Raw genomic sequence first — 15,071 nt, 5'->3', positions numbered from 1 at the left:
GAGTTAAAAGTTCCAAGTTCCTCATTGGGAAATGACACTTGGCAGTCACTGTTGCTACAACTGCCATATGGTTACTGATACCGGTTTTAATATGGACATCCTCAAAGGTGTCAGGTCTATTTGTTGCCATTAGATCTGTTTTCATCATGAATGGAGTCCGAACCATTTGTTCTAGGTATTTTTGAGAGAAGTTGAGAGAAGTAATGCCTCGTGTGATGTCTTGTCACACCCACCACTAACAAAACTGTAATTTTCCCACTTGATTGTTATATGATTAGCAAACTGAGGTTTTCTCTAAAAAAATCAGGAGGTGAGTGTGGTGATCAATAGAAGGATTGAAATATAATTTTATGCCTACGTCTGATACTGCATCTTGCCCAAAGAATCTCCCTAGCAGCTTGATAATCAAACAAATATCAGCTGAAGAACCTGAGACAGAAGCCAACACACAATTTGTCATTAAGTGGTCACAAAAGCTTTAACAATTCTGATCAACAATTTGATGGGTAATGGTAGTATGTCTTTAAAGACAGTTTGTTGCCAGTACAGCCTGTTTTTAGAGAATCAAATCTCATGAAGACTGTTTGCAAAACGCAGGAAGATTTTTAAGGAAATTAGTATTTTTTGGTCTTGACTAGCTGATAATAATAAATAAATATAAAATTATAGTGAGACAGAATGGCTGGCCATCTGCTGCCTCCTATTCCCCTCCCTTTTCAACTGAAGAATGACCAGCCACGTAGTTTCCTTGTAATTTTACACTTTTCTCAATTGAATTTTGTTATTTGGTATAAATAAATACAAAGTAATATATGTCACAGAACAAATAACAATGGTACAGTTGGAATACAGCTACAATGATAAAACTTGCACTCATCTTTATGTGCATCTATGTTTCGAGTGTGTGTGTATATTTTCAAGAGAGAGAAGGAGAGGGAGAATGAGGAATGAGAGTGACTGTAACAGATCAAGCATATCCATGTGAAAATTAGACAAAGAAAGAGGAGGTAGTGGTATTAAATTTGAGTTTTGGAATGTCTATGCATGTACAAATTCGTTTCAGTGTTTGCACGTAAATAATTTTTTTGATGATGCATATGCAGTTGTATCAATATTGGTAGGTATGTAATCAGCAACATAGAAGAGTTCTGTCTGCTAAAATTGGAGTTCTTCAAAGACATAAAAAATATGATTTTCACTTCACATTTAAAAATTTAATTAAGGAGTAAATATTTAATAGAGCAGTAACTTTTCTTATTTTAGCTCGCTGCAAGCGTATGCCCAGAGCTCCCAGGAATGGCTTGGTCATTGCTCCCAAAACAGAACATGGTATGCTCGCTCGTTTTAAGTGTAGGGATGGTTTCACACTTCGTGGAGGGAATGTGACTGAGTGCCGTTATGGAAACTGGACTGGCGAATTACCATATTGTCAGGAAGGTATTTCAGTTTTAATACTGTTATAGTTTGAGTTACTCTCTTACATCGTAAACAGTTATTTACATCTTTATTTTAATGTGTGGATATTGTTGCATTGATCTTTGGTCCACTTGCAGATAGGTACAATTATGATGTCAGTCTTGGCAGATGTTTAGCAGTCATAGTTTGCATAAGCCTCTTCTTTAGTTCCCTACAATTTAAATAATCTATCATTTTTGCATTTTTTTCATTGTGGTGTCACTCACCCTTTTTTCATTGCTCTTCTATGATACATACTAGTACTCTTATACGTAAAGAAGCCATAACCTGAACACTCATAATAATGTCAACACTGCCGTTGGTTTGTCCTCCAAGACTCTGTCGTTCACTGAGGTCCAACACTGTTCAGGTCTCTGGGCTCCATGTAACTGCTCTTGATAAAGACCATTGAATCTTTACACAGCAACCACATGGAAACATCATTGAGGCATTCATTTATGTCTTATATCTAGACTTTGTAGAATTTTCATTTATCATCCTAATATGGTCCTAAAGCATTTCCTCAGGATCATCACTTAATAGCCTTTGAAAAGATTTTGCATGAACTTGCCCCTTTTTATCTTTCATAAGTTCATTGCAAAACCCAATCAAATTAACATATGCAGAATACATGCATTTGTTCCTGAAAAGTAGCTGCATGGTTAAGTATGTCCAAGCCAACAGGGCTCCTCCACTGTTATGCATCCATCTCTAGCCATATCTTGTGGCTAATGGAGTTGGCTAACCATCTCACTCTGCCGCCACCTCACACACCTATCTAACAGTTGCTGTACATACCAAGATACACTAGCTCTGTTATCATAAACATCCTGTTTTCATGCTTCATTTAATCTCTGTGTTTATTAATTATAGTGCAGTTGCACCCTTTTGGGTGGCTGGTAAGTAAATATTCTTCTTTTGTTTGAAATGTTGTTAACATTCATTTCTGATTTTCATTTGCATTATAATGCCTTAATTACATTAATACATTGTCTTTTAGAATGGAATTTGTCAGTATTTTTGCAAAATCTGTGCTTCTACAGTAAAATTTAGTTACATTCTATTTGCCTACAGCTAACAAATTAGATATCTATACTGAAAATTTGGCAGAAAAGGAGAAAGTCTCCTACCAACTTCCATATATTGCCCTAGTGGGCAATATTGTATCTTCCTCAGGTCCTCTTATCAGAACCTTCCTTGTAACATCTTTCCTCCCCTCCATACAGCTGCAGTCATGGATTGTGCAGCTGGTCCCAGCGGAGGTTCGAGTCCTCCCTCGGGTATGGGTGTGTGTGTTCATCCTTAGGATAATTTAGGTTAAATAGTGTGTAAGCTTAGGGGCCGATGACCTCAGCAGTTAAGTCCCATAAGATTTCACACACATTTGAACATTTTTTTTCCATACTGCTTGTGCTAGTGTCACTTTGCCAGCCTTTCTCTTACATATGAAGTTAAGAAGTCGTATTTTAGTTGTATCTATAATGATATGATCCAGTGGATTTTATAAGGTTATATCCATTCTTGGCAGATTTCAGTACATAAGAAAGGTGAACTTTTATTCAAATGACATAATAGACTTCTCCTGAGCTTGAGGTAGACAAATTCTTTTTTAGTTTAATTATATATATTCATCTCTTGATGATCTTTCCCAAAAAGTACTTGCACCTGAAAAGTTATCATTGCCCCTGTTCATTACTGGTTCCGCTTTCCTGTCTCTAGACACAAGTAACCAAATTTTAAAGCTGCAAGTTTCTGTTGCCTATGGTTATTTTTCTTGGCTTGCAAGAAGTCAAGCATCATTGCTCCTTGTGAGTGTATTGTTTGGCTTCATAATATTGCTAGCACATTGTAGTAAAAAAACATAGGAAGACAATGTGTGCTATTGAACTAACTGCAGGAAAACACTTTTAACTGTTTACTGACATACGACTCTTAACAGTGTCTCTTGTTGGTTCTGTTTGTGTGCACAGTACACTACTGGAACCCATATTAAGTAGTAAAAGAAAGTAAAAGCACTACGTACCGACAGCAAGTCCACTGACATATATAGGGAAGTGCTGAATATCAGTCTTTCTTCGTGTTCTCCATAACAAAAGAAAGGCAACAATTAGGTGCTGCCACTGTCCAGCGAAATTGGTTGTATTATGGAAAACCACAATGTGCAATACATGTTCCTTTCGTCTGTCAGTGTTAAATTCCTCACGAACAGAAAAAATGATAGTTTAGACCTCCATAAATTGGGACCGTCCCTGACATCTGGCCAATGCGTTTATCATACGTAGGCCAGACTTTCAGAACTGTGGGAGAATGCTGCTTTGCAAATGCTGCTTTGGACACCAAATGCACTCATACTTAAGTTAATCAGGCTAGTTATTTCTGTTGCTGAAATGGTGAGTAAGTCTGATATGAAGATCTGACCTCTCCATTGAGAACTTTTTCTTCATGCTACATGCTGCAAAGAGCTGAAGAATCACAGGAAACAGAATGGCTGGCTAATATTTACCTACAGAAGATGAAATTCCTATACGCTGTTCTCTGTAATTTTGATACTGAAGTAAACACTGTGCTATGTACTCTTCCATATTTTTTGTTATGACATTGAGTTCTCCTTCCTGCAGAAGGTGAAATTACTCATGTCAAGTATAGTAATTAATATTATATGTTTATGCTGCAGTTTTGCAGATAAATTTATCTTGCAGAAGTGCTTCTCTCCTCATCACTGGGTTCTGCACCATATGAAGATTAGGCTGCAAGTGCAGAGCTAATGTATCATAATAGTGGAACAACAAAACATCAAATTCATTGTGTTGTAACACTCGCTTTAAGCCCAACAACATATCTTCAACAGAAATAATTTTTTTGTAACAACAAATTAAAACTGCATATTAGTCTATGAAACTAAACGGAAATAGGCCTTGGTGCAACTTGATATAAGGCCAAAATGGAGTTAATATGAGAGAGCTCCTGATAAAGCACATGCATTACTAGTATGATTTGCTATCTTTAGGGAGTCTGATATTAAAGAAAGTTCCATTAAGTCTAACGAAGGGGAAAACTTTGCATTCATAATTGATAGCCCTGTGCATACAGTAAGTACTTGTGGTCCCCAGAGTCCACCGGTAAAGCAAATGAGATACTAGAAACTGAGGAAGAGAGCAGAAGGTGCCTTGTATTTGTCTGATATAGACAGCCACAAGACTGCTTGTGAGATCAGCAGTGTTTCCAGTGCAGGTGCCCTCGCTGCAAATGGATGACATTATGTGTGTTGATTTGTCTGTATCATCCACTTGCCCACAAGTATGTGATGGGGAGGGGATTACTAAATTCTCTCCCCATGAACTGGCATACAGGGCCATCACCTGCCCAGCCAGAGGGCTGCAGGACATCATGGTGGAAGTGGGTGGTAGCTGGGCAATGTCATGATACAAAGCTTGTGGGATATGCCTGGAGCTGCCATTGACAATGGTGCTGGATCTGGAGCTTCTTGCATAGGCCTGGAGATTTCTGGGAGTGGAGGCATCCTGCAGGGCATGATGGAACTGGAGAGTTGATCATCGGTGAAGTCAGTTCAGTGCAGATGTGTGCACTCCTCAGCTCGCAGGAAGGAGGACCAGGTGGCCATCTCGTGTGACAGAGTAGAGAGCTGTATGGTGTGAAACCAGTGGTGGTCTCCCTGATGGGGGATACCACTTACCAGAGTGCCACCACTGGAGTTGGTTGTAGTGTTGGCATAATATGCTACAGTTACAGCCACTAAAACTACCTGGAGCCCCTGCTGTCCTGCTACAGATCCCTAAATACACCTTGGATTCTACTCAGATGTGCACACCCATACCAAGGCACCCACATGGAGTAGCATGAATGTCTGCTTCATGTTCTGGTTGTAGAAACGAGATCCAGAAGTGTGCTGTGAAGGCAGCTCCAATCATTGATAGATGTGGACCTGTAAGAAGCTAGGAAGCAGTTTAGAATTGAAGCCAGATTAGCAGATGCTAAGGTTTCTAACAATTGGCCTTTGAAGCTGCATGCAAACCATTCCACCAGTCCGTTTGAAGCTGGGTGGAAAGGGAAAGGGAATTTGGTAAGATTTGGTAAGATGTTTAATTCCATTGCAGGTACAAAATCTTTTGAAATTGGTAATTTTAATTGGGGCTCATTATTATCAGCAGTGTGCTGAGTGCACCCTCTACTGCAAAGATCCACTGCAAGGGTTCCATGTGGCTCCTGTTGTCTGCTGGAGGTGGATGACATACAGATAGTGAGAGAAGGAGTCCATGATTAATCACGTGGACCCTAAGAAAAGTTCCATGAAATCAGAGAATGACTGACGTGAGCACTGATGCTTCGCCACTGGGCACTGGTGCAGTGGCACTGGCCACGGAGAGAACAGCTGGTTTGAGCGCAGCCGATATGCCTGGCAAATGGTGCACTGTCAACCACTCACGTTAAACTGTCGTCCATCGAGGCCAGTAGCTGAAATGGTGTGCCAGTTGCTTCAGCTTGAAAATACCACAGTGGTATTGATGCAGAAGTTAGAGCACTTGACATTACTCCCACAGGGCACCATTTGTCATCTCCCATAAAGAGCACCATATCCTGCCAAACTTGAAATTGGTGCTGTTATAAGAAAATAATGGCGGCCATATAGTTTTGCATCTGAGGACTGGGCAGACCAATTTGATCAGACACATTACAGGGCCTGTGGAAGCAGTGGGTCACACCTATATGCTGTTGTAATGCCCCCTGGAAATTGAGAGGTGAATTATCTAATGGTTGCTCCAATTGGCCATCTGATTGAAAACAAACAGTCCTCTGGTGGTTATATTTAGGATCAGTATATCCTGGCAGGCAGGAATGTTTATCAGCATTAAAGTGATGAGCCGAAGTGTGATAGTGAATGGAGTATTGAAAATTTGTTAGAGAATCCACCAATGAAGATGGAAATGGAAATGAGCATTTGGCATCATTGGCTGGGAGGCCCCTTGCGGGGCAGGTCCGGCTGTCTTGGTGCAGGTCTTATTCCATTCGACGCCACGTTGGGTGACCTGTGTGCCGGATGGGGATGAAATGATGATGAAGACAGCACAACACCCAGTCTCGGAGCAGAGAAAATCCCCGACCCAGCCAAGAATCGAACCCGGGCCCGTAGGATGGCAATCCATCATGCTGACCACTCAGCTATTGGGGCGGACACCAATGAAGATAATGTGTTGTATGTTCTGGCGGTTTTGCATTAGGTCCACAAAGTGGCAAATACAGTTATGCATAATGTACTTCATTTTTACAAGGAAGAATTAACAGATGGGCAATGGAGGCTGCATGGGGAATAAATTGCACATATAATTCACTTTTCTAGAAATACTTAAATATCCTTGATGGATTTATGCACAGACTTATTCTGAATAACCACTATCTATTCACGTAGGATATAACATGAATAAGTTTGTCCACACGAGTGAAGGAAAAATTTCTTTTGGACAAAGCAAGGAATAAGTATCGCTCTCTGCTTGAGTATTATTAATAACCAAAGAGTGTGTCCAGGCTTCGTAACAAGCACTAATGGCAAAGCCCAATGTAGGAAATGGAGAAATACATGTTGTTGTTGTCATCTGTCTGGTTAAATCATAACATTATCCTGAATAACCAATGGAGGTAGATGAGATTTACAAAATCTTGGACTTGGTGTAGGCTTTAAGACAATGTAGGGTTGAAAGTCAACTGCCTTCCCCAAACTAGGTTAAAACAGTGGAGGAATTGTGTACAAAGTGTGTCAATTGCAGTGCAGGATACTAACATGCAGTGGAGTAAATGAAGTAATGAAACTTCAAATGTGGAAAATGTGTCAAGACCAAAAATGTTCTCTACCAAAGGATATGCTGCAACCAAAAATGGCAACATTTGAGATTACTGATTGTAAGTGACCATCACTTGCATCTGACTGAAGAGTGACATCTCATGGTGGCCATACACCCACAAGTTCAATTACACTTTGCTGAGTGAGGGAGTGCCCACACTACAGAAGATAGACTCGTTTTTGACTGAGACCGATGTGCCAATACTGAAAATAAAAGTCACTGGATGTTTTTGCACTATTACATGTTACAAAACTTTGCACACTGGGCAAACATGCTCACTGCCTGAAATGTTATTGATTTGAATCAGCTAGGGCCAATGTCTTGTGGCCACCATGCCACAATGTACTTGTGCAATATGACCTTCACATAAATATTTAAGCACTTGTCCTTATAATGTGGAGATTCCTATCTGAGATGCAATGAAAAACAGTCCGAGCAACTTGGAAACCAATTTTATTGTCTTGAATGCCCCCTGGAATTAGCTCAGGGTTGCAGAGAATGTGGCCAGGTGGCCACTCCTGAAGGGAACTTGTTTACCACTGGAAAGTCTTTGATGGTCAGTCACTGCACTATATTGCTGTCACCCTGGGCCACATGGCAATTTTCAAAGTCTTCTAAAAAATTTTTTTGTGCTGCTTGTGATATTTCAAATGGACACACAGTTCTCAGAATTTCAACCAGGGAGTTGTCAGACAATGTCAAAGCTTGTGTTCAGACACATTATTCAGGGCCAAGTGAATCACTGTATCACTTCAGGCCCTACATTGAGAGGGACGCACCTTTGTGTGAATGAGGAGGGACCAACCTGTTGTGTAGATGAGGAAGGCAAAGAAGAAGGGGAAGATATCTGAGTGATTAGGAGGTCAGCTTCAATTCGTAGTTCAAGGATAAAGCTCCAGAATGGGATGTGCAGACAGACTAAAGGTGAAGGAGAATTAGAAAGTGGAAAGGATAATGAAATCAAAAATCAGGAGGGCAGAGAAAAAGGGAGTGGGAAAAAAAGAGAAAATATTTAGTTTGAAGGAGAAAATGAAAATAAACAGAAATAAGAAGTAAATTCAGTGACATGGGAAAAAACAAGAGGGGTCAAAGTCCAAGAGGAGTTGGGGTGAAAGTGTATTATATTGGAGCACGAGGTACCATCACTGAAACTTGGAGGAATACTGTAGACAATGGTTTCCCATACTGTGTTCTGCAGAACGCTGTTGGTCCTCAGGAATTGAATAAGTGCTCCTTGAGAAACTATTAATAACATGACAGTTTCTTTTTGATGTTTTGACAATACTTTTTACTTTTTAAAATTTTATTATGATGTCTGTGTTATTAGTTATGGTGTAAAATTGACATATTCCACGAATAAAACCAGTTTTTCTCATTTTTCAACCATTTATTAACCTTCAAAATAAACAAGATGTTTCGTCAAAATATCAGGATTCTCAGACTGTTCCATCAGAGGAAAAGTTTGGGAATCCCTGCTGCTCAGCAGCTGTGCATTGGATGTATCCAAGTTGCATGGCACTGCTCTTTTGTGTCCATTCATGCATTCAGATGATATGATATGGTGGTTGTCTTTCCCATGTAAGAAATCACACATTAAACACTTATGCTGATGAGCTGAAACAATAAGACCAATGCCCACCTAATGACTGAATGTGAGCATGGTTCTGTTCTCAGTGATGAGCCACCTGGTCTCACATGTATTGGTGGATGATGGAGCGTCTCAGAAATGGCAAAGGGCATTGGCTGTTGGCATGGTACTGTTGTCAGTATGTGTATAAAATGGTTGAAATTCGGTGAAACTATGAGTAGATGACAAGATGCTGGATGTCCATACTTCATCACAAGATTCGGAGGGTTGCCTGCAATGTAAAGCAGGATAGGCAGCTATCTGTGCCACATTTGACAACAGAGTACAATGCAGGTGGAAGCAACGATGTTTCGAAGCAGACCAGTCACCACTGCTTAACAAGGGGCACTGCAACGGACAACCCCTACATGTTCTCATGTTGACCCATTGCCTATGTCAGTGATGACTGTAGTGGCATGGGATCATCAAACTGGACTGTGGATCAGTTGAAATGAGCCACTTAGTCAGATGAATCTGTTTCTTCTCTCACAAGCTGTCATCCAGGCAAATGGCTTCTCGAAAAATGCCCACTGAGACAGATTGATGTGTGCTGTTTCGTTTTATGGAAGGTATTCCCTTGGGCTTCCATGAGATCTGTGGTAGTAAGCATAGGCAGCATGACAGCTGCTTACTGTGTGAACAGAATTGTGGACCATGTCCATCCTGGTGTGCTTGATGTCTTCCCTGACAGTAATGGTGTTTCCCAGCAGGATAACTGTCCTTATCACAAGGCTGGAATCATACTTTGGTGGCTAGAGGAACATAATAGTGGAATATTATTGATACTGTGGTCACCATATTTACCTGGTCTGAACACAATAGAATCTGTGATGCTATTGCATTCCAGCTACGTGACAACAAATCACTGACCCATAATTTATGAGAATTACATGACCTATGCATAGACATCTGTTTTGCCACGTACCTCTGGGAACGTATCAAAGACTTCTTAAATGTATGCCATGGAGAATTGTTGCTGTATAGTATTCAAAAGGTGGACCAAAACACTAGTAAGCAGGTAATCATGATTTTTCTCATCATGGTATGTCAATTAATAAGCTATGTTGGTTGTTTCACTTGCTTGTTACTCTGCCTTTGGTGTAGGATTTATCAGTGGTGTGGCTGGAGGTAGTGAAATCTGGCATACGATTTTAATCTCAGGAAGGTTTATTTAAGAACTACCTGTGCACCAAAAGTACATCTTTTTATAACACACATATCTCTTGCTTACACAGGCTTTACAAATGAGCTCCCACATATTTTAGAAAAGTGACAGAGAGGTGTATAGATTAGGTGATACAGAATTGACTATGTAAGGTCAAGATCTGGGCTGAAGGTGAGCTCCACCACCCAGTCAAAGTACCGTATTTACTCGAATCTAAGCCGCACTTTTTTTCCGGTTTTTGTAATCCAAAAAACCGCCTGCGGCTTAGAATCGAGTGCAAAGTAAGCGGAAGTTCTTAAAAATGTTGGTAGGTGCCACCACAAATAACTTCCGCCATTGAATATATGTAGCGCTACACAGGCATGCTTTGCAGGCACAAAGATAAATACTGGCGCCAAAACCTCTGCGTCAGTAAATAAATTTAAAAAAAAGGTGGAAAACGAGCTTTTTTTGCCGCCCCTAGTTTCGACCACTGCATTTTCATACATTATCCAACGAAGTAAATACAAAATCCGTATTGTTCATCTTTGAATGTAGCAGCATTTCAGTGTACTACGAAAATCTGACTGGCAAGACTATTTGCGATGTTTGTCAATATGGCCAATTCTACGTTCTGAATTTTTTCCTACCTGTGAGAAGAGATGGTTGCTAATAGGAACTTTTAAGAATTGTGAATCACATGCAGTATTCTCTTCACCATAAGAATAATGCGAATATAAACATTTTGCCATGTATTTTTTCGTGTTTGCTGCTATCTCATTTAAATCCTGTCTGCCTAATAACCTACGAACCTAGTGTGAAACAGCAGCAAACGCGGAAGAATATACATATCATGCCATGTTTATATTCGTATTATTCTTATGCCTAATAGTGATACAATCAGAACTGAAGCACGGCAATTGATTAGATTTTTAAATCTAAGATGACTCTAATTTCTGTGCAGAATGTAATGTACACAAGAGGCGTCTCCAAAGATTTTCAAACGGAGAAAAATTTTAGCTAAACTCTCGTTCAGCACATCTATCATACGCAGTCTATTATTTGGTTCTTGTTGATCATTATCAAAGAAAGCAGCAGTGTAAGCAACAACAAATACCAGTCTCTTGCCATTGTTTCGCTAGTGAGACAATTCCTCTCTTTTTTTATTGTAAGCGGCGGTAGTGCGCACAAAAGCAAGCCATGCCGCGAGCGGTGACAGGTCATAAACACTCATTATCAGAATGCATCAAACAATGCATGACACAGTACAATAATGCATTTTCAGCTTAGAGTGACGTAAACACCTATAACAAAGAGAACGGCACTTATCAGATCAAAGAAAAAAAAGCAACCGATTCAAACCAGACGAAGCACCTGAAAAAGGAAGGGTATCCGTATAAATACGGACGGAGCGCCTGACGCATAGCAATAGCTTAACTGCTAAGCTTACGACTCCAACCAAACTGTAGCTGTATCGTCATTCATTCGACCTAAATTGTGTCTCATATTACAATGGACCAACTTTGTTTCGATTTGGAGGTGCGGCCTTGAATTTCGAGTCTCAGATTTCAGGTGCGGCTTAGATTCGGGAAATTTTTTTTTTCCTGGATTTCGGGTCTCATTTTTCAGGTGCGGCTCAGATTCGAGTGCGGCTTAGATTCGAGTAAATACGGTATATTATGAAAGTTCATTACTGTACATGCTCTTGTGCATAGTAAAGGCTTTACACTGCCACTGTTCCTGTTCATCCTCTATGAAAATCTGTGACCCAATGCTTATTCCAAAGTGAGAGAGTGATTAATCATGAACTTGTGTACAAGAATTGTGGTCTCTCAAGTTGCTCTCACAGTGATGGAGCATTTCTTGTAGAGTAGGTAGGACTAAGAAGAATGTGGGAAGATTATGTTAGAGATCCACAGATTTTTAAAATGATTTCAGTTGTGTCCTAGGGATTTATGATTGTTACATCTAATGAACAGCTGACATGTAACCTGATATATAAATAACTCAGAATGAAGTGTTGAGAATTTAATACAAGGTGGGCTACATTTTGAAATTGTGTCTCTGATAGAGAGACTAGAATCACTGTGAAGCAGGATATTATTGCTGTGTAGGAGGAATGATTGACGTATATGAGGAGGTTTATCGAGTATGGAAGTGGCTAACCCGATTTGCAGAGGCTACAAGGTCAGAAGAGTTATGTTGATTATATACACAATGCAGTAACGAAGAAATTATTTGATATGGGAGGGATGGCAACTATTGATGTTTATTGGTTCTTTTATAAACGCAGACACGTGATAGTGACTCTCAATTAGAAGGAGGTTGTCTTACAAGTCAAAAAAGGAAGGAGTAAGTTATTGAGTTATTCTTAAAGAAAAACTTAAAGTTATTGATGCTGAAAGTCTCTCATCTTTTTCTTACATTTTACACATTAGTATAACATTATTGTTTTATTTTTCCATTTCTTTTGCTCATTTAATGTTCTTTAACACACATATGGCTAATGTGAACTGTTCCCTTTTTAAATTTTTGTTGTTATATTTACATGAAAAAAATGTAGTGTCTACTTCTGTCATTGTTGTGATTCTTTTTTGTTGTTGTTTTTAGTGAAACAATTATTAGTTTTGTTTCTATTATGTTAACATTGTGATAAACATGTATTTCTTCAATAAATTTATATTCATATTAATGAAAAGTTATTTTATCACCAGTGTACTGCCCATTTCCTGGGTACATTGAAAATGGCAGAGTCATGTTGGTTGGGAACATGGGAGTGTATGATTACCGCCCATATGTACGCAAGGTCACCAACAATAAGCAGATCATTTATGAATGTGAACGTGGCTATGTTCTTGGAGATGGGCCACCTGGAGCCACATGTATTGGTGGACGATGGAGTCCTAAGGAGCTTCCTCGGTGAGATGTTCTTTTGTACTCATTTATACATACTACCCACATAGGAGTAGTATTGCCTATTTAAAATAAAACATTCTCTACTGCTTGAAAAGAAAATACCTGTTGATAATATAATTTTGGTATTACAGGAATTATAATTGTTAACTCTGGTAATCAGAGCTTGCCCAAACTACAGTAATTTTAGAAGCAGGTACATGTTTATAAGCAGACCAATTTTACTCTTGGTAACATATAATGAATCTATCTGCGGAAGATATTGATTGAAAAATGTGGGAATATGTTTGGGTATGCCATGGCCATGATCTAGTAAAGAACTGAGTCTCACCATGGTTGTGAACCCCAAGCAGTGTGGAATGATTCAATTTACATATGAACAAAGAGAAAAAGCTATCGGAAAATAATTTTGTACAGTATATTAGCTAAGAAATGAAAGAGGGAGCCGCCTGGTAGAATTTTGCACAGAGCACAACTTAATAATAGCTAACACTTGGTTTAAGAATCATGATAGAAGGTTGTATACATGGAAGAACCCTGGAGATACTAAAAGGTATCAGATAGATTATATAATGGTAAGACAGAGATTTAGGAACCAGGTTTTAAATTGTAAGACATTTCCAGGGGCAGATGTGGACTCTGACCACAATCTATTGGTTATGACCTGTAGATTAAAACTGAAGAAACTGCAAAAAGGTGGGAATTTAAGGAGATGGGACCTGGATAAACTGAAAGAACCAGAGGTTGTTCAGAGTTTTAGGGAGAGCATAAGGGAACAATTGACAGGAATGGGGGAAAGAAATACAGTAGAGGAAGAATGGGTAGCTTTGAGAGATGAAGTAGTGAAGGCAGCAGAGGATCAAGTAGGTAAAAAGACCAGGGCTCTTAGAAATCCTTGGGTAACAGAAGAAATATTGAATTTAATTGATGAAAGGAGAAAATATAAAAATGCAGTTAATGAAGCAGGCAAAAAGGAATACAAACGTCTCAAAAATGAGATCGACAGGAAGTGCAAAATGGCTCAGCAGGGATGGCTATAGGACAAATGTAAGGATGTAGAGGCTTATCTCACAAGGGGTAAGATAGATACTGCCTACAGGAAAATTAAAGAGACCTTTGGAGATAAGAGAACCACTTGTATGAACATCAAGAGCTCAGATGGAAACCAAGTTCTAAGCAAAGAAGGGATAGCAGAAAGGTGGAAGGAGTATATAGAGGGTCTATACAAGGGCGATGTACTTGAGGACAATACTATGGAAATGGAAGAGGGTGTAGATTAAGATGAAATGGGAGATACAATACTGCGTGAAGAGTTTGACAGAGCACTGAAAGACCTGAGTCGAAACAAGGCCCCCGGAGTAGACAACATTCCATTGGAACTACTGACGGCCTTGGGAGAGCCAGTCATGACAAAACTCTACCATCTGGTGAGCAAGATGTATGAAACAGGCGAAATACCCTCAGACTTCAAGAAGAATATAATAATTCCAATCCCAAAGAAAGCAGGTGTTGACAGATGAGAAAATTACCGAACAATCAGTTTAATAAGCCACAGCTGCAAAATACTAACACGAATTCTTTACAGACGAATGGAAAAACTAGTAGAAGCCGACCTCGAGGAAGATCAGTTTGGATTCCGTAGAAATACTGGAACACATGAGGCAATACTGACCTTACGACTTATCTTAGAAGAAAGATTAAGGAAAGGCAAACCTACGTTTCTAGCATTTGTAGACTTAGAGAAAGCTTTTGACAATGTTGATTGGAATACTCTCTTTCAAATTCTAAAGGTGGCAGGGGTAAAATACAGGGAGCGAAAGGCTATTTACAATTTGTACAGAAACCAGATGGCAGTTATAAGAGTCGAGGGACATGAAAGGGAAGCAGTGGTTGGGAAGGGAGTGAGACAGGGTTGTAGCCTCTCCCCGATGTTATTCAATCTGTATATTGAGCAAGCAGTAAAGGAAACAAAAGAAAAATTTGGAGTAGGTATTAAAATCCATGGAGAAGAAATAAAAACCTTGAGGTTTGCCGATGACATTGTAATTCTGTCAGAGACAGCAAAGGACCTGGAAGA

The 15,071-nt window shown here is 39.5% G+C and overlaps 1 protein-coding gene across 1 annotated transcript in view; it reads left to right on the top strand.

The window, feature by feature from the left end:
* LOC126092720 (uncharacterized) overlaps window positions 1-15,071 on the top strand; it is a 271,027-nt gene that overhangs the window by 66,525 nt on the left and 189,431 nt on the right. Inside the window, exons 6-7 of the mRNA XM_049908444.1 lie at window positions 1,264-1,437; window positions 12,796-13,000. Of these exons, the coding sequence (XP_049764401.1) occupies window positions 1,264-1,437; window positions 12,796-13,000 (379 nt within the window). The remainder of the gene's footprint in view (window positions 1-1,263; window positions 1,438-12,795; window positions 13,001-15,071) is intronic.

This window comes from Schistocerca cancellata, chromosome 7, assembly GCF_023864275.1.
Source record: "Schistocerca cancellata isolate TAMUIC-IGC-003103 chromosome 7, iqSchCanc2.1, whole genome shotgun sequence".
NCBI classification, from domain to species: Eukaryota; Metazoa; Arthropoda; class Insecta; order Orthoptera; family Acrididae; genus Schistocerca; species Schistocerca cancellata.
This window is presented reverse-complemented; position numbering and strand designations above follow the sequence as displayed.